The sequence below is a fragment of the Erpetoichthys calabaricus genome, chromosome 5, assembly GCF_900747795.2.
Source record: "Erpetoichthys calabaricus chromosome 5, fErpCal1.3, whole genome shotgun sequence".
Classification (NCBI taxonomy): domain Eukaryota; kingdom Metazoa; phylum Chordata; class Cladistia; order Polypteriformes; family Polypteridae; genus Erpetoichthys; species Erpetoichthys calabaricus.
The window spans coordinates 13,280,736-13,299,995 of record NC_041398.2 but is presented as its reverse complement, the minus strand read 5'-3'; the positions used below and the strand labels follow the sequence as shown (position 1 = coordinate 13,299,995).

At 43.2% G+C, this 19,260-nt stretch overlaps 3 protein-coding genes across 7 annotated transcripts in view; 2 read left to right on the top strand and 1 right to left on the bottom strand.

The window, feature by feature from the left end:
- The window catches only part of LOC114641736 (zona pellucida sperm-binding protein 4-like), a 90,079-nt gene extending 73,781 nt beyond the window's left edge, over positions 1 to 16,298 (top strand). The window contains exons 4-12 of the mRNA XM_051927545.1: positions 14,006 to 14,164; positions 14,245 to 14,432; positions 14,686 to 14,783; positions 14,858 to 14,985; positions 15,095 to 15,284; positions 15,359 to 15,506; positions 15,674 to 15,749; positions 15,916 to 16,038; positions 16,159 to 16,298. Coding sequence (XP_051783505.1) covers positions 14,006 to 14,164; positions 14,245 to 14,432; positions 14,686 to 14,783; positions 14,858 to 14,985; positions 15,095 to 15,284; positions 15,359 to 15,506; positions 15,674 to 15,749; positions 15,916 to 16,038; positions 16,159 to 16,280 — 1,232 coding nt within the window. The 3' untranslated portion in view covers positions 16,281 to 16,298. The remainder of the gene's footprint in view (positions 1 to 14,005; positions 14,165 to 14,244; positions 14,433 to 14,685; positions 14,784 to 14,857; positions 14,986 to 15,094; positions 15,285 to 15,358; positions 15,507 to 15,673; positions 15,750 to 15,915; positions 16,039 to 16,158) is intronic.
- The window catches only part of LOC114641741 (zona pellucida sperm-binding protein 4-like), a 271,334-nt gene that overhangs the window by 163,100 nt on the left and 88,974 nt on the right, over positions 1 to 19,260 (bottom strand). The gene's annotated exons all lie outside the window — the stretch shown is intronic.
- Positions 1 to 19,260, top strand: part of LOC114641726 (zona pellucida sperm-binding protein 4-like) — a 125,860-nt gene that overhangs the window by 32,282 nt on the left and 74,318 nt on the right. Inside the window, exons 3-4 of the mRNA XM_051927621.1 lie at positions 13,673 to 13,771; positions 13,861 to 13,933. Coding sequence (XP_051783581.1) covers positions 13,673 to 13,771; positions 13,861 to 13,933 — 172 coding nt within the window. The remainder of the gene's footprint in view (positions 1 to 13,672; positions 13,772 to 13,860; positions 13,934 to 19,260) is intronic.

The following is a 19,260-nucleotide window of genomic DNA, read 5'->3' as shown; positions in this document are numbered from 1 at the left end:
TCTACCATCTCATTTTAGCTCGGCTCATTGTCACCAGCACCTGCCAAGTCAATAAGATGATGACAGATGAGACTACCTGTCCTTCAGTGACTCTGTTGCAAAGGTCACTCAGACTTCCAGGTTCACTCTGTGCCATATTAACTCCATGAGATCAGACCTGACCATGTGCTGAACAACATCTGGATCAAGCTGTGGTTTTGTCACATCTGGACTACTGCATCTCTCTGCTGGTGGGAGTACCGGCCTGTGTCCCCAAGCTTGTGCAGAAGATTCAAAATGGAGTGGCATGTCTGGTGTTGTGCCCTCTTCAGCTGGTTGGTGCCACACCACTTTTAAGGCTCTAAATTTGCTTCCTTTATCATCAGAGAAGTTTAAATATGTCATTGCCTACATACCAGTGAAGGGGTCATACAAGAGGGTCCCAAAAACCTGTATGTACACTTTTGTGGATCTTAATGTACATTTTTTTTGTAATCCTTAAGTTTCACAAGTCCAATTAAGCAGAAATGTAGTGTTTGACCTATCAGAAGAGTTAGAACTGCACTACCACCATTAACACTGCTTGTCAAGTGTGTGTGTCTGTGTGTGTGTTGGTGGTGTTGGTCCACCCTGGAGTTTTACTCTATCTAAGCTGAGCAGAGATCCTCTGGGAGTGTTGGGTGAGTCGTCCATGCATATTACAGAATGAAACAGCAGACATGTGGAGTGGGTGATGTGGAGGGACAAGACACGGGTGGAGGAGGATTCTATCAAAGAACAGGGGTTGGACACCACACACCAGGAGCTGAAGTTGCTTTCTTTCTTTTCTATTTTGCTAACGTGCACATATCTGGTGTGAAAATATATCACATATTTGACAAAAGAAACACATGAAGTCGATGCTCCTGTTACCAACTGTCTGCTTTTCTGATATGGACTCTGGGGAAGAGCCCATCAAAGAAGATCTTTAAACTCATTCGGAAAATATCGGAGAACATTAGAAAACTCTTGACGAGAAAAGGCCATTCAGCCCAACAAAGCTCAACAGTCCTATCCAATTATTTCTTCCTAAAAAAAATCAAGTTGAGTTTTGAAAGTCCCTAACATCTTACTGTCTACAACACTACTTCTTTGCTTATTCCAAGTGTTGTTTATCGTTCTTTCTGTAAAGAAAAACTTCATTATGTTTGTGTGAAATTTCCCCTTAACAAGTTTCCAACTGTGTCCCTGTGTTCTTAATGAACTCATTTTAATGTCAACGTCTCGATCCACTGGACTGATTCCCGTCATCATTTTAAAAACTTCAGTAATGTCACCTCTTAATCTTAGTTACTTAAACAATAAATGCTCAGCTCTTTTAATTTTTCCTCATAATTCATCTCCTGTAGCCCTGAATCAGCCCAGTTGCTCTTCTCTGGACCTTCTCTAGTGCTGCTATGTCCTTTCTGTAGCCAGGAGACCAAAACTGCACACAGATAGATAGATAGATAGATAGATAGATAGATAGATAGATAGATAGATAGATAGATAGATAGATAGATAGATAGATAGATAGATAGATAGATAGATAGATAGATAGATAGATAGATAGATAGATAGATAGATAGATAGATAGATAGATAGATAGATACTTTATTAATCCCAGGGGGAAATTCACATACTCCAGCAGCAAAAAAATATTAAATTAAAGAGTAATAAAAAATGCAGGTAATAAACAGACAATAACTTGAATAATGTTCAACGTTTACCCCCTCTGGTGGAATTGAAGAGTCGCATAGTTTGGGGGAGGAATGATCTTCTCAGTCTGTCAGTGGAGCAGGACAGTGACAGCAGTCGGAGGAATGATCTTCTCAGTCTGTCAGTGGAGCAGGACAATGACAGCAGTCTGTAGCTGAAACTGCTCCTCTGTCTGGAGATGACACTGTTTAATGGATGTAGTGGATTCTCCATAATTGGACTCCAGATGAGGCCTCACCAGGGTGTTATAAAGCTTGAGCAGAACCTCCTGTGACTTGTACTCCACACATCAAGGTGCTATATAACCTAACATTCTGTTAGCCTTCTTAATGGCTTCTGAACACTGTCTTGCAGTCGGTAACTTAGAGTCCACCACAACTCCTAAACCCTTCTCATAAGGTGGACTCTCGATTTTCAAACCGCCCATTGTGTATTCAAACCTCACATTTTTACTTCATATGTGTAATTTTTAACATTTACTGACATTAAATTTCATTGTCCACAAATCTGCCCAAGCCTGTCTGCTGTCCAAGTCCTTCTGTGATGATATAACGGATTCCAAATTATCTGCGAATCCACTTATCTTGATGTCATCTGTAAACTTAACCAGCTTGTTACTTATATTTCTATGTAACTCATTTATATATATAAAAAATAACAGTGGCCCCTGCACTGCCCCCTGCTGATCGCCACTCTTAACATCAGACAATTCTGATGAGGTTCATCTCCCCATCACCCTCTGCTTCCTGTGTCTGAGCCAATTTTTCACCCATCTAAAAACATCACCCTTAACTGCCACTTCTTTTAATTTGATGCCCAACCTCTCATGTGGCACCTCATCAAATGCTTTCTGAAAGTCCTGATCAATAATATCATCTGCTCCACTTTGATCAGATCCTTTTGTTGCCTCCTCATACAATTTCAGCCTGTTAGTAAAACACTCTGACCCCATGCTGACTGTTCCTAATAACTCCTATCCTTGCCAGGTGTTGCTCAATCTTATCCTTAATAATTCCTTCCATTCATGTTCCTGTGATGCATGTTAAGCTTACTGGCCTATAGTTGCTTGGGTCTGCTCTGTCACCCTTTTTATATAATGGGATGATATTTGCCATTTTCCAGTCCTTTGTAATCTCTCCAGTGTGCTGTGACTTCCTAAAAATATGTGTCAAGGGTTTCTATCTGTACTCACTAACCTCCTTAAGAACTTGAGGGTAAATATTATCTGGTCCTGGTGATTTGTTTGATTTCAGCCTATTTAATCTGAGCAGCTCTTGTCTCTCTACAATTTCCAAATCTCTCAGTACCTCCTTAGTAGTCCCTGTTACCGCTGCAAGGTTATCCACTTGCTCACTTGTGAAGACCGCAGAACAGTGTCAGGTTTGGGCGTCCGCTATTTCATTGTCTGTATGTTTTAAGGTGGAGTAATGGCTCTGAGGATAGGGATCTGCACTGGCAATCAGAAGGTTGCCAGTTCAAATCCCGTAAATGTCAATAGGGACTCTGCTCTGTTGGGCCCTTGCGCAAGCCCCTTAACCTGCAATTGCTGAGCGCTTTGAGTAGTGAGAAAAGTGCTATATAAATGCAAAGAGTTATTAATTCCCCTTTACTATTTCTGATGCACTTCACCTCCTCCTTGACTGTTCTCTTGGCCTTGCCGGCATTTGCTGTAGCATTTTAAAGACTAAGTATGAAGACAGAGTTGAAAGAGTTTGGGATTGAACATAAAACTGTCCTACACTAAAAGGAATGTCTGGCTCTGTTCATACTTTGTGAATATGATGATATCAAATACTGAAAGCGGTTATGACGAAGTATATAGAAAAGTGCCTGAGTCACACTCGATCTGGGACCGAAACTATTAAAGCATTATTACAACAGGAGACTCCAAAAAGTGAAATAGATTTATATTTCTTCCATGAATCATACACAGTAATGACAGCGTTGTCGGGACCCATCGGTCCAAAAGTGCGAGAGACACACTCCTCCTGGGGACATGTGGAACTACCCGGAGATGCAGTCAAGCAGCAGCTACAATGAAGCGCAGACACAGCACTGTCGACTGCGCGTTATCCAACATCTAAAGCTCATCGGTTCTGATGGTTGGCCTCCGTGGTGAGCATCATATGTGGACTCTGGCCTTGGGTCGGCTCATGGAACCGGGGGAAAGTGTGGCCTGTGAGTTGCCTCTGACAAAGGAGACAGAGCTGCGTGGCGTGTGTGAACTAAAGTGACTAACAGCATGTTTTAGGGTCACATTCCAGCATTCTGGCTTAAAGAGGCTGATTCCAATTCTCCTTTTCTCTCTCTCCCTAGTTGTTAGAATACATTTTATGTCCACACCTAATACTTCAATGGTCTTGACTGGAAAAATTAATAATATAGGAGTACAGCTTGTCACACAAATGCTACATTGAGCATGATAAGTAACACAACAGTAACTTGTATACTTCTTCTTTTGGCTGCTCCTATTAGGAGTTGCCACAGCGGATCATCTTTTTCCATATCTTCCTGTCCTTGTCATCTTGTTCTGCTACACCCATCACCTGCATGTCCTCTCTCACCTCATCCATAAACCTTCTCTTAGGCCTTCCTCTTCTCCTCTTGCCTGGCAGCTCTATCCTTAGCACCCTTTTCTTATTACACCCATCATCTCTCTGCTCCATATGTCCAAACCAACGCAATCTCGCCTCTCTGACTTTGTCTCCCAACTGTCCAACTTGTGCTGACCCTCTAATGTCCTCATTTCTAATCCTGTCCATCCTCGTCACACTCAATGCAAATCTTAGAATCTTTAACTCTGCCACCTCCAGCTCTGTCTCCTGTTTTCTGGTCAGTGCCACCGTCTCCAATCCATATAACATAGCTGGTCTCAATACCGTCCTGTAGACCTTCCCTTTCACTCTTGCTGATACCCGTCTGTCACAAATCGCTCCTGACACTCTTCTCCACCCACTCCACCCTGCCTGCACTCTCTTTTTCACTTCTCTTCCACACTCCCCATTACTCTGTACTGTTGATCCCAAATATTTAAACTCCTCCACCTTCGCCCACTCTACTCCCTCATCCTCACCATTCCACTGACCTCCCTCTCATTCACACACATGTATTCTGTCCTGGTGGTCCTACTGTCCTTCATTCCTCTCCTCTCTAGAGCAGATCTCCACCTCTCCAGGGTATCCTCAATCTGCTCCCTCCTCTCACTACAGATTACAATGTCATCAATAAACATCACAGTCCACCGGAACTCCTGTCTAATCTCGTCTGTCAGCCTGTCCATCACCATTACAAATATGAAAGAGCTCAGAGCCGATCCCTGATGTAATCCCACCTCCATCTCTCCTACCACAGACCTCACCACGGTCACACTTCCCTCGTACATATCCTGTACAACTCTTACGTACTTCTCTGCCACTCCTGACTTCCTCATACAATACCACAGCTCCTCTCAGTCACCCTGTCATTTGCTTTCTCCAGGTCCACAAAGACACAATGCAACTCTTTCTGGCCTTCTCTAAACTTCTCCATCAACACCCTCAGAGCAAACATTACATCTGTGGTGCTCTATCTTGGCATGAAACCATCCTGCTGCTCACTAATCATCACCTCACTTCTTAACTGACCATCCACTACTCTTTCCCATAACTTCATGCTGTGGCTCATCAGTTTTATCCCCCTGTAGTTACTACAGTCCTGCACATCCCCCTTATTCTTAAATATCGGCACCAGTACACTTCTTCTCCACTCCTCACGCATCCTCTCACTTTCCAAGATTCCATTAAACAATCTGGTTAAAAACTCCACTGCCATCTCTCCTAAACACCTCCATGCTTCCACAGGTATGTCATCAGGACCAATGGCTTTTCCATTTTTCATCCTCTTCATCGCTGTCCTTACTTCCTCCTTGTTAATCTGTTGCACTTCCTTATTCACAATCTCCAAATCATCCAACCTCTTCTCTCTCTCTTGTTCTCTTCATTCATCAGCCTCTCAAAGTACTTTTTCCATCTGCTCATCACTTTCCTCACTTGTGAGTACGTTTCCATCTTTATCTTTTATCACCCTAACCTGCTGCTCATCTTTCCCAGCTCAGCTCCTCTCTGTAGCCCCCTAGTCCTTGTCTCCCTCCTTAGTGTCCAACCTCTCATACAACTCATCATACTCCTTTTCTTTAGCCTTCGCCACCTCTCTCTTCACCTTGCGCCTTATCTCCTTGTACTCTTGTCTACTTTCTGCATCTCTCTGACTATCCCACTTCTTCTTTGCCATCCTCTTCCTCTGTATACTCTCCTGTACTTCCTCATTCCACCACCAGGTTTCCTTTTCCTCCTTCCTCTTTCCAGATGTCATGCCAATCACCCTTCTTGCTGTCACCCTTACTACATCTGCTGTAGTCTGGTAACTCTTCACTCTCACCCAGTGCCTGTCTCACTTCCTCCCTAAACTCAACCTTGCAGTATTCCTTTTTCAACTTCCACCATTTCATCCTTGGCTCTGCCCTCACTCTCTTCCTCTTCTTGATCTCCATCATCATCCTACAGACCACCATCTTATGCTGCTTTACTACACTTTCCTCTGCCACCACTTTACAGTCTTCAATCTCCTTCAGATCAATTCTTCTGCATAGGACATCATCGACCTGTGTGCATTTTCCTCCACTCTTAAATGTCACCTTATGTTCCTCCCTCTTCTTAAAATACATATTCACCACAGCAATGTCCATCGTTTTGGCAAAATCCACTATCCTCTCACATTATTCATTCCTCTCCTTGACACCATACCTACCCATCACCTCCTCGTCTCCAATGTTCCTTTCACCAACATGTCCATTGAAATATGCTCCAATCACCACTTTCTGTCCCTTGGGTACACTGTTCATCACTTCATCCAACTCTCTCCAAAATCTTCTTTCTCCTCCATCGCACACCCAACTTGCGGTGCATATGCACTAACAACATTCATCATCACACCACCAATTTCCAGCTTCATAATCATCACTCTGTCTGACACTCTTTTCACCCCCAGAACACTCTTGACATACTGTTCCTTCAGAATAACTCCTACCCCATTTCTCCTCCTATCCAGACCATGATAGAACAATTTGAATCCACCTCTGATCCACCTGGCCTCACTCCCCTTCCATTTAGTCTCTTGCATGCACAATATATCAACCTTCACTGAAAAAAATGATTTTGGTCCCTAGTAAATACAACATAATTAATTTTGGCAGATTTCATTAATGTAATGCGTTTTTGATTCTAATTGACAATAATAGGTTGTTTCAAATAATTTTTTCTATGTTTTCATCAAACTTATTTAACTTATTTAATATCTTAAAAAAATTAAGACATCTCGCGCATGCATCACTGCTATAAAGTAACGTGTTTTGACCGCGAAAAGCCCAGTACACCCATTTCAAATGAATTCATCATTTTCGGTTTGCTTTGTCCCCAGTGAGTAAATATTTGTATTATTAGACTTTGCTTTATTGAGAATGGATATACTGTATCATGTAATACATTCGTAGTTGCACAAATGTTCTTTTTCCTTAACAAATACTGTAATTTCATTAATAAAAGTTTGATATACGGTATTGTGTTTTTGCGTAGTTTACTCCAACCTAACGTTGCTCTAGCTTCAGTTACAAATATACAGTGTTAATGTCAGCTAACATTAGTCCGTGATAACTAAACATTTCATTGTACAAGCGGGTAACACAATATGATTCAGTTTAATTGCTTGTACATTAACAAGGGAAATATTATCAAATGTTGGCGGCCCCGACTTTGGTAGAGGTATGCATTGCTAATAAACTGGTGCGGTTCTCCTCCGAGGTTCTTTAAATCATCACAGCTCATGGATGTTAAGATTATTACTAGGTCGTTTTCACTAATTAATCATGCTCTTTCACTGTAGCTTCCAAATCTGCCACATTACGAAAGTCAGTGCATGGACCCTTTTGCTGCTCCGGAAAACTCCTGTCAAGACGGGATGTTCGCTGGTTGCATGAGTGAGTCCTGCAGCCGTCGGAATGGACCGTGACGATTCTTGAGCAGAGTCAGAGCTGTAAGTACAGTCGCAGACATCACTTGTTAGCTCCACAGTAGTTTAGGTGAGCTCCATTAACACTGCCTACGTGGGGACTACTGGAGATGTACAGCAAATATGTGCTGTAAAATAAAACGTAATGTCAGCTTTGTATATACAAACAAGAACCTTAAATCTTTTGGGTATTGATAAATGATAGGGTTAGTAAAGATATCCAACTTGGAAAAATGTAGAAAACTATGTGACCTTAATAGGTCTAATTCCCAATGATCATCATCCAGCTCTTTATGCACCAGTCAAGGTAAATATAATGGATTAAACTTTAGTTACTTTAAATCAGAGTTCGCCCTGGCTCTAGCCTCTTCTGTGCAGTTGTAACCTTACTTTAATATTTATTATATGTAATTTCTGTCATAAAGCTAAGTTTAGATAAAGAAACAAATATATTTTATACTTAGTTAGAAACCTTACAGATTACTAAACAATAGCTGGTGCTTGTTACCAGTCCATCCACTTGCCCTGGCACCGAAACCCACTTTTATCTTGTAGGTTTTACTAGTCCTCACTCTTGGAGCGGAGCAGGACTCACTTCCTTCTCAAACAACAAATGCGTCTGGTAAGTTCACTGGTCTAAATTCCTGACTGTGTGAAGGGTGTTTGTGATTTATATTTTATTTATTTAGGTATAGGCAGCAGCTGAAGGTGAGTAGAGGCTACAATAAACATCATTTGAAAGGCAAGTGGTCCATTTTAAAAGGGACAACTTTATGAAATACCAAAGTTTAATGGTAAAAATGTAACATTTTCGAATTAAATTATAATATACAGGATGTCCAAGGAGATGACATCTTAAGAGACCAGCAGAGGACTACCATGGGCATCTATGTCATCCAGGTGGAAGGTGGAGACATTGGAGTCTATGCAGATGTTGGAATTGTTATTGACTGCGTCATCATTCTGGACAATCTGAACACTGTAGCAAGAGCCTGTGCAATGATGTTAGGGATGATTTATGCATTAAACTCGCAGTATCCCAAAAAGCTAAAATGCTACTATGAATCTGTGCAAAAAACTATACTAAGGCAAATCAATGCTAAAAGACGGCCCCCTAAACTTTTTGGCCTGAACAACATGATATGTGCAAATCTGTAGTGTCTGTTCTTGTCCTGTAAAGTATTTCTGTAATACTCTTAAAGTGAGGATTTTGTTCTGTTGTAAAGTTGTACTTTATGAGATTCTTCAAATGTGCAGTTTCATATGTCAACATTCTGGCAAAGCAACATTGTTGTATACTTTTCATTTTCATTGACAATAAAGTTACTTAAAGCTTTGTTTCAAATCTTAGTTTCTATTGTCTCTGTCCTAAATTTGAATTTTTCAAAGTTTAACAACAGCTTAAATACATTAATAAATACTATTTTTTCATTTTATACACTAAGTTTAGTTTACTCAAAAATATTTATTAGTAATTACTAGCATTAAAACACAGATTGAGTTCATTTTACTTAAAAAAAGCATTTTTCTGGAGACCATTTATGTAAAACATTTAAGTAAACTGAACATGCATAACTAGTTGCAGTAAGGCAAAATTATAGTAAAATGTACTCAAAATAAATGAACTGACAGAACTAAAAACAATTGATAAATACAATATAGAAGTGAATTTACATGAATAAATTTCGTGCAATAAGTTACCTTAAAAGTGTTAAAAGTGTACCTTAGAAGTGTTCCTTCTCTCCATCAGGGCCGGCCCTAACAATTGCGGGGCCCTATGCGAAACGGATTGCGCGGGGCCCAGTCGGGGTAGGGATAAGGATAATAAGTGAAAATTTGTTAATGATCTGCATATGCATGCGCTTGTCGCTTAGGGATGAATCGGTACGTTTTCAGCAAGTGTTTGTGAAAAAAAATTTTTTTATCTTACCCCTACTACGGGTAAGATGAAACAATCGTTTGGGTAGACGAATCACATTATTTTATTTTGTAAAACTATCTTAAACATTTGAAATGAGAGACTATTCATAAAACAAATTGTATAAAGATACAAGTTGACGTGCCGATGATTCTATGGCTGACTGTTAACATAGGGTGGGTTATCAATGTACAGGATCTTCGAATTTTATACAACGCTTGTTTCTGAGGAACAAGCTTTACTCACCGGTGAAAAAATCTTCGTCTGGCAGAAAAGAGAAAATTTAAACCACTGCAGGTAAATTTCAAACTATTCATCCAAAAAATCGATAACATCATCTCCATAAATAGCTCCTCCTATTTGATTGGTTTCACTGAGCTGAGCCATCATAAGGTTAAGAACGGTGTCTGTTTCATCTTACCCCAAGTTCCCCTAAATGACGAGTTTAGAGATAAAGCACCCGAGCAGCTACAATTTTTTTTCAATTTTATTTACTTGTCGTAATCACTTGAAACAACGACGTAATAGATAACAAACACTGTAAAAACATAAAAACAGAATAAACACGCTGACCTATACATGATTATAAGTTATAATGGTTTAATTTAATAATTTACACCTAGAATTAGCGCGGGGCCTATGAAAGTGCGGGGCCCACTGCGGCCGCATAGGTTGCAGTGGCCTAAGGCCGGCCCTGCTCTCCATCATATCTGCTAACTCTCTCCCCTTACCAGTCATACTGCCAACATTCAGAGTTCTTACCCTTAGTTCCACTCTCTTTACCTTCCTCTTGTCCTTTTGCCTCTGGACACATCTCCCCCCTCTTCATCTTCTTCTTTGGCCAACAGTAGCCCAATTTCTGCTAGCACCTTGTTGGCTAACAGTACTGGTGGTGGTCGTTGTTAACCCGGGGCTCGACTGATCCAGTATGGAAATTTGTATTGTTGTCTGCGGATTGATCTGGCAAATTTTACACTGGATGCCCATCCTAATATAACCCTCCCCTGGGCTTGGGACCTGCACGAAGAAACACACTGGTTTGTGCATCCCCTGTGGCTGGGTTAGTAATGTGTATACTCCATCCATCCATCCATTTTCCAACCTGCTGAATCCGAACACAGGGGGTCTGCTGGAGCCAATCCCAGCCAACACAGGGCACAAGGCAGGAAACAAGGACACACACAAACACACCCACACACCAAGCACACACTAGGGCCAATTTGGAATCGCCAATCCACCTAACCAGCATGTCTTTGGACTGTGGGAGGAAACCGGAGCGCCCGGAGGAAACCCACGCAGACACGGGGAGAACATGCAAACTTCACGCAGGGAGGACCCGGGAATCGAACCCAGGTCCCCAGATCTCCCAACTGCGAGGCAGCAGCGCTACCCACTGCGCCACCGAATGTGTATACTAGTGCGATAAAAAATAATGCCAGTGTCAAACAGTTTTCGACGCGGAGTGCTGTCGCTATTAACTTATAGCTTCACTGCCAATTAAAAATAGTGAAACATGTTTGTAATATTTCAAACGCTGCTTTGGCAGTGAGGGCTCTAAGTTGTGCAAAGGTTACAATTTCTGCCAAATTAAAGCATATAAAAATACAAAAAAAAGACGATGAGATCTCTTTAACTTTTCAGCGTTCTCTCTTCCACCACACCAATCATTGAACACCTTGGATTCAATCTGATGTACGATTAGTTTTCACTGTTTATTTTTCCGCTTCGATTTGGGTTATGCGCTGCTATTTTTACTTTCATGCTCCTCAAAGTGTTCGCCCAGTTGTCCTTTTGCTTGCGTGCTATACTCCATTTGCATGTGTTGTTTCTGAATTGTTATTTGTTGGTGTGTCTGATTTGTTTTTGCGTATTCGATTTGTATTTGCGTTTTCTGATTTGTTTTTGCGCGCATTGCTCTATATCGTAGTAGGCAGTCAGTTGCGCACTCCAGTAAAGAGGTTCGTCTAATATGACCGACCCAACAATGGCCAGCTAGTCTGCAGGAGAGGATAAAATGAAACAGGACTCTTAGAATGGAGGGGTGGGATCTTTACATGCGAGAGTTGAGAACCAATCAGCATTCATCTGGCAGCCCAATGCATTGAACGTATCGACGAGGAATAAGGAACACACGTGTGTTGAACCTTAAATACGAGACGTCAGGCAGATGAGCTTCCCTTCTATTTTTCAACATACCATAAAAAAGTGGAAAAAAGCAAAATTAAAAAATGCAGACTGAGATTGATGCTGAACCCCTGCAGCTGTTAAACCCTCGCGCAGAGGCGGCTCCGTCTGTCATCACTCTATTGGCTGTCAGGAAAAGGGGCGTGAACGAGTAGGACTTGGCCTGCAGATCGGCGCTCATTCGGTAAACGTGACGTGGGCAGACAGTCGTGTAGTCTGACTTGGAGCAGCGACGACATCAGCAAATCTGTCAAACCCCACGACAAACAGTCGCATAATGTGACATCCGATTAACGTTAAATTTCAATCACTAACCCAGGATGGACATAAAACACCAACTCAATGTAAGCAAATCTGACCGCAGATCCAGAAACTAAACAAGCAGTGCATGTTTTACCGCAGCTCTACTCCTAGCTGACCCTCGTCTCCTCTGTCATGTGGGCTTACTCTGCGAGTGCCATTCTACTGCAATTTGATTCTGACATTAAAATACAATTTTCTGAGAAGGATTAACAAAAGCTCTTCATTCACACAAAATCTATATGATATCAATGTCTCTTAGAAACTAAAGAAATAAAGTGCCACTGATAACTGGCAAAAACTGAAGCGAAAAAGTGAGTATTGTAAGGAACACCAAGAAGGAAAGATCGAGACAGACACCGAATGGAAGCTAACGGAGGCGTTTATTCCACATAAGATAATTTGCAGCAGTCTATTCTGACTCGCAAAGGCCCCATCAAAATAACATTCAATTCACTAGGCAGGCGATTCCACTCCCGCAGTGTTCCCGATCGTCGTCCGGCGTCTAGTGTTCTTTTTCCCAGTAACCCCCGTTGTTATTTCTAAGGCGTGTTTATAATGCCGTGGGAGTCTCTGCTTATCTTCTCGAGCTTTCTCAGACTTGTAATGTATAACGAGAAAGTTCAAGTTCCCGTATAACAACTGTGAATACACTGTCAGTCAACATTATTAAGTGACAATGCTGGCAATTACATTGTTGTAATAAATAAATACATTAAAGATCACAAACAAGTGTATGACACGTTACGATTTCTTCTCCAAAGCAGCTTTAAGGAGAAGTTTTGTTTTCAATACAAATCATTATAACGATTATTAACAAAGAAAACAGTTGTGTTTTATTGTAAAGACCCTCATTGTGGTCCCAATTTCTCTTCATTTATTTGTTAGCATTCTTTTATATGTCATTCCCAAACCGTCTTTTTCACAAATCCCCTCTTTAGAAATACTTGTAGTTGTCAAGTTTCTCGTCATCTTTTCTTTCCTGATGTTTCCTGATTTCCCTCATTAAATTAACAGACACATCGCCACGCAGAGCGGTCACTTCTACACGGTCGTCGTTTGGACATATCAGTCTGATGCCGTGACGTGCTGATTGGTCAATAAAGCCGCACGAGCTGAAGGAGTGCCTCCAATTTCCCGCGCTCCATTCTCGCGCCTTCACACTAACGAGCCACCTGCGCGCGTCGACGATAATTTAAACCCGCGCGCGCTCGCTTATTCGTGTCGTGTTCCCGTTTGGTGTATTCACAGTATGGCGCGTTTGGATTGCTGGTGTCTTTTCTGGCTGGCCGTTTGTGTGTCGGGCGCTCAGTTTGTCTTTGCGGCATTAGGCGATGCGACTTTGAAATGCGACGAAGACAAGGCTATGACGCTGTCATTTGATGGCTCTCCAACCATCTTTCTCCAGAGTGAGTACGGTGTGTCCTGGATCACTGGGAATTGCCGGCGCCTGCGTCTTCAAGTAAATGACACCCATTATTTTTGGCAGAGACAATTGGCGGACTGGTGAAGGTGACTAAAGATCTCCCAGGAATCGTCCTCCGTGTGAAGTCTGGTCGCACCACACTAACGGTGCCCTTTTCTTCTCGGTACGGTTACGTGGCTGAGCAGGTGAGTAGCGCAAACACTTTAGCCGTTGGTCAGTTTTTAATGAAGCTGTATCTTGTATTATGGTTTGATCCTCTCCTTTGTCTCTTTAGCATTCCCAGTATGCCATGCTCCTTGCCTTCGGACGTCCGTCTAATTTGAGGATGTTCACATGCCCTAAACCAGGTATGCTTCTCTTCAGGGTTGGCACCCTGAGTGTCTCTCCCATTTTCTAAATTGGCTTTTTGACCATCGCAGCTCGCAGATCTGGGAGTGTTGCTGACAGATGCACTGTGGCAGCCAGTGAGAAGCTCACCTGTGGAGGGTCTTCATCCATCACTCAAGTGGACTGTGAAGCCAGCAACTGTTGCTACGATTCAAGCAGCAGCACCAGTCCATGCTACTATGCCAATGATGGTGAGTTTTTTTTTTTGGGGGGAGGGTGAGTGACCAAAGGTGGTTGCTAATGGATATTCATGCTTGTTTGCTTTGGCCAGTGACTGTGCAGTGCACCCTGGATGGCCAGTTTGTGGTGGTGGTGTCTGAGAATGTGACCCTTCCTCCCCTGGATCTTGCATCCATCTTGTTGGTGGACAGCAGTTCTCCCAGTTGCAGCCCTGTGACCAGCTTGTCCAGCTTTGTCATGTACCAGTTTCCAGTTGGTGCCTGTGGCAGCACAGTTCAGGTGAGACTCCACTCGGCACTTCTGAACAGCTAAAGCGCTCCCTGCTGAAGTGTTTTTGGCTTAACCATTTGTAGTTGGTGGTGAAAAGCGGTAAAGGTTTTTAAAAGTACTGGTTTTGGTTGATACTAGTAATTCTAGATGAAGTGTGTTTGGCCCTTGAGCAAAGTACAAGAGTGGCTGCTGGTGTCTTGGAAAGGTAAGACTTGCATCACTGGTGTCCAATGAAATTATTAGAAGTTGATGTCCATTTCAGATGGCTGGTGGTAATGTGACTTACCAGAACACCATGTCTGCTGCCATCACTGTGAGCAGTGGTCCAGAGGGCTCCATCACCAGGGACAGTGTCTACAAGTAAGGCTTCTGAACCTGCTTCCTCTAACCCTAAATGTGCTCTACCTGCTATGATGTGGTGTTTCTCTCCTCAGGTTGTTCTTCCAGTGCACCTACTCGGGAAGCCAGGATGTGCAAGTGGAGGCTGAGGTGTATACTGTGGCACCACCTCTTCCAGTAGTAGAGCAAGGGCCATTTGACCTGGAGTTGGTCATTGCAACAGGTACTCTAGGGTGTGGGGTCCCTGTTGGCTTGACAGGCTGATCATTCTTGGAGTGATTTGGCTGATGTGCTATGATGATCATGTGGTAATTAAGTCTCTCCATGGGCAGACTCCTCTTATGCATCCTACTATGTGGATGCTGACTACCCAGTGACCAAAACTCTGAGGGATCCTGTGGCTGTGGAAGTGCACATCGTGAACAGGACTGACCCTAACCTTGTTCTGACTCTTGGGGACTGCTGGGTCACCCCTGGACCTTCTGCTTCCAGCCAGCCCCAGTGGAGCCTTCTAGTGAATGGGTAGGTGACCCCCAGTGTGAGGTTGAGGGGGGGTTTGGCTGGTCAGTACTAACTGGAGGGTCTGTGTTCCCAAGGTGCCCATACACGGGGGACAACTATTTGACCAGCTTGGTGACTGTGGACAGCACATCTGGAGTGGCCTACCCAAGTCATTACAAGAGATTTGTGTTTGAGATGTTTGCTTTTGTGGATCCTGTAGCTCGGCAAGCCTTGGCTGAAAAGGTGGGAGTCCTGTGTCTTGTGCTACTTTTTGGTTTTTGACATTGGCTGATATACTCTGTAGTGGGCTACAATTTGGAGATGTGTAGTTTGGGCATTTATCATTGGTAAGTTTTTTTCTGACTCGTGCCCAGTGATGTGGTTTTCTCATTTTATTTTTGTTCCTCTAGATCTTCATCTACTGTGTTGCTGCTGCCTGTTATCCCTCTGACACAGACCCTTGTACTCAGAGCTGCCCTGCAAGAAGTGAGTAGCCCATTGTGGTGCTGGCTTTGAGAAACCTGGCTTGCATGTTGCTAATGCAGTGTGAAGAGTGGGATATGATGGCTGGACATGTGGGGAAGTCTCCTTGGCTGCCATCTAAGGGGCTCTATCTGTCTGAAGAGCTAAACCTTACCCCATCTGATTTCAGGATCTGGCAGAGCTGCAGATAAGATGGCACAACACACTTTGTCCAGGAAGCCTGTGCTCCTTCACAGTGGTCCTGTTGTGGTGAAGGCTGATGGTGTGCAGACATCAAGGCTGGAGCAGAAAGGTATGCTTTGTTGGCCGTAACTCTGGATTAGTCATCAATGCTGCTGGTGTTTGGCTGATCCTTGGCCTTCCTCCTTCACTGTTGCTTGGAGAGTAAATGTCCTTTGTCTTCCTCCCACAGCCCCTCTTCCCACTGGATACCTGGTGCTGGGAGCTGCAGCTGCCATGTTGATGGTGGTCCTGGTTTTGGCTGTAGTTGCTGTGAGGAGGTTGAATAGGCAAAATGTGAATCTGAAATCTTAATAAAATGCTCTTCATGAATTTTTGTAGTTTATTGACTTCATGCCTGAATGGGGAATAGATCAGACAACCACATGGAATTCTAAGTACGAGATGCTAATTTTTGCTTTTTGTGCAATTGGTCCTTGATTGTGATCTGGCTATCTCATAGCCAGCAATCCTCCACTTTCTGAGGTGTCGGCAAGAACCTTCTGACCCATGGGTTAGGGTACAATGCCTTTCCTTTTGATGGCAATTTAAAGGCTATCCTGTAACATGTGCTTAGTTACTCATTTCACCTTTTAATGTCATTATTAAACCATGAACTGAGGGGGTTTCGTTCCCCATCTTGACTCCACCTGCATCAGATTTCATGGTGGTTGGTTCTGTTAATGCAGTTGGCTCGCCATCTCTTCCAGGGTATCGGCTTTGTTTTGCAACTGGAAAGGCAAAGCAAACAGGAATGTCTCCTTCAATTGGTTGTGCCCACCACTGCCTGTTGCTCACTCATCCTGCTACTCCTCCCATGTTGACCATAGTCGTCTTGTGAACTTGCTCTTCATAGCTGACCACTTTCCTTGCTCATTCCATCTCTGCCAAGTCTTAGGGAGTGAAAGGATCAGGCTGAAGTGTCAGCTTGCATAGGACTGTTTTTATGGGCCAAGATCTTTAATGAATCTGAGGCACCAGTTTGAACTTGGTGGGGTCCATGCCGCATTTAGAGCTTTCAGCTCACATTCATCCATTTTTTTTTTTTTTGAGGGGGGATCCTTAGGAAAAGGATCTCCATGAATCCAAGACTGCACATGTGGGTGTTCTAAAAATCAAGTCCTGATGTGTCAGTGATCAGTGGTGGGCTCTACCTCTCCTCACTACAGTAGTGGCCAAAAGTTTTGGAAAATGACCCAAGTGTTTTTCACAATGTGATGCTCCTGTGGTTAGATCTGTTTCTCTGGTAGAATTACAAGCAGTTCAGAAGCTTTAATTGAGAATTCCATAAAGGGTTTTTATGCACCGTGTTCGCCCTTTTCTGCAATTTGTCCGGGCAGGCTGTCAACTTCAGGGCGCAATCCTGACGTTCTGCTCCCCCATTCTTGCAGAATCGGTTGGGGGTTTTTGTTTGTCTGCCTACCACCTCTTGAGGATTGATCACATTCTCAATGGAGTTTCCTGGCCATGGACCCCAAATTTTGTTCCCTGTGCCACTTCGAGCACCAGGCCAGAAGGCAAAAGTGACCACTATCTTGCTGGATTGTTCATTGTTGGTCAACAAACTGTTCTTGGATAGTTGGGAGAAGTTGCACTCGGAGGATTTTTGGTCCCATTCGTTATTCACCGCTGTGTTCTTGGGCCAAATTGTGAGTGAGCAGCAACCCCACATGACTTGAATGGTCTTGGTGCTTTACTGTTGGCCTGACATAGGACTGATGGTAGCACCACTTTTTTTTTTTTTTTTTTTCTCTCCCTCTTTCTCCCCAAGCCACCGCCCCTCTCCCCCAATCAAATGGGATTCATCCGAGACAATGACTTGACCTCTGCAGTCCAATCCCAGAATATCAGTCTGTCCCTGATGGTTTTTCTTGGCTTTTGTTGCCCTTCTTGACACCCACCAGGCCATCCTCCCAATGCTATTTGTCTCCCTCACCTGCCTGCTGCAATTCCTGAACAAGCTCTGCACTGGTGGTGCCCCCTGAGCCAGGAATAAATGAATGGGACCAAAGCATCCTCCAGCAGCAACTTCTCCTGAACATCTAAGAGTTTGGCGACCAACAATGAACAATCCAGCATGATGGAGCACCAGGCCATAAGGCAAAAGTGACCGCTAAGTGGCTTGGAACAAAATTTGGGGTCCATGGCCAGGAATCTCCCCATTGAGAACTTGTGATCAATCCTCAAGAGGGGGTGGACAAAAAAAAAAACAATTCTGATCCTGCAAGAATGGAGGGAGCATCAGTCAGGATTGGGCCAAGAAGTTGGTTGACAGATAGCCTACCAGGGTGAATTGCAGAAGTCTTGAGAAAGAAAGAAGGGTCAACCCTGCAGTTATGGACTCTGTGCATAAACTTCATGTCATTGTCAACAAAAGCCTTTGAAACTTCTGAACTGCTGCTTGTTCTACTTCAGTATACCAAAGAAACATCTGACACAAAGATCTAACACTGAAGCAGCAGACTTTATGAAAACCAACACTTGGCTCATTCTTGAAACTGTCATGACCGTAGAGCTCTATTGTCCAGTCCAATTTTTTTTTTTTTTTTTTAAGCAATGCTAGGCTGATGCATAAATCTCATTGCCTAGAGGATCACACACCATCTGCTTCATGTGTTGGTTGTATTACAACCTACAGAAGGAACTCCAGCACCACCTACCACACATGGCTCTCCTCGTTGTCCAAGCTCCTCCAGTCTATTCACCACAACATTTCAGCTCCACTCATAGTCCCCAACACCTGACAAGTCATTATGATGACAGATGACCACCTGTCCTTCAATGGCCATGTTGTATCAGACTTGCAGATTTGCTTTGTGGCCACATCAGCAAGGTGAGATCATACCTGACCGCGTGCAGCACAACATCTGGTCCAAGCTGTACTCTTGTCACTTCAGGACTGCTCGTGGGAGTACCAGCTGATGCAGATGATTGAAAATGGAGTGGCACATCTGGTGTTGTGCCCTCCTCAGTTGGTTTATGTCCTACCTCTTTTTAACACTAGAATTACCAGAGCCTACATAAAAACTTGTAATTCCGGCCCACCTTAAATCCCTTCGCACCTCTTTGTCAGTGTCTTTTGTCTTGTAAATGTGTCAATAAGCCCAAGCAGCAGGCAGCCTATTATACCACCACCCCATTGCCTCAGAATGGGTAAGAAGTTCTCCCAGTTCCTGCCTTCATTGATTATCTGGGAGTGAGCTACCCAGAATTGTAAGGGGAAAAAATTTGATGTGTGTTTTGTGTCTACAACAGTCCATGGAAACACATTGTTAAAACAAACATTTTTCATGTT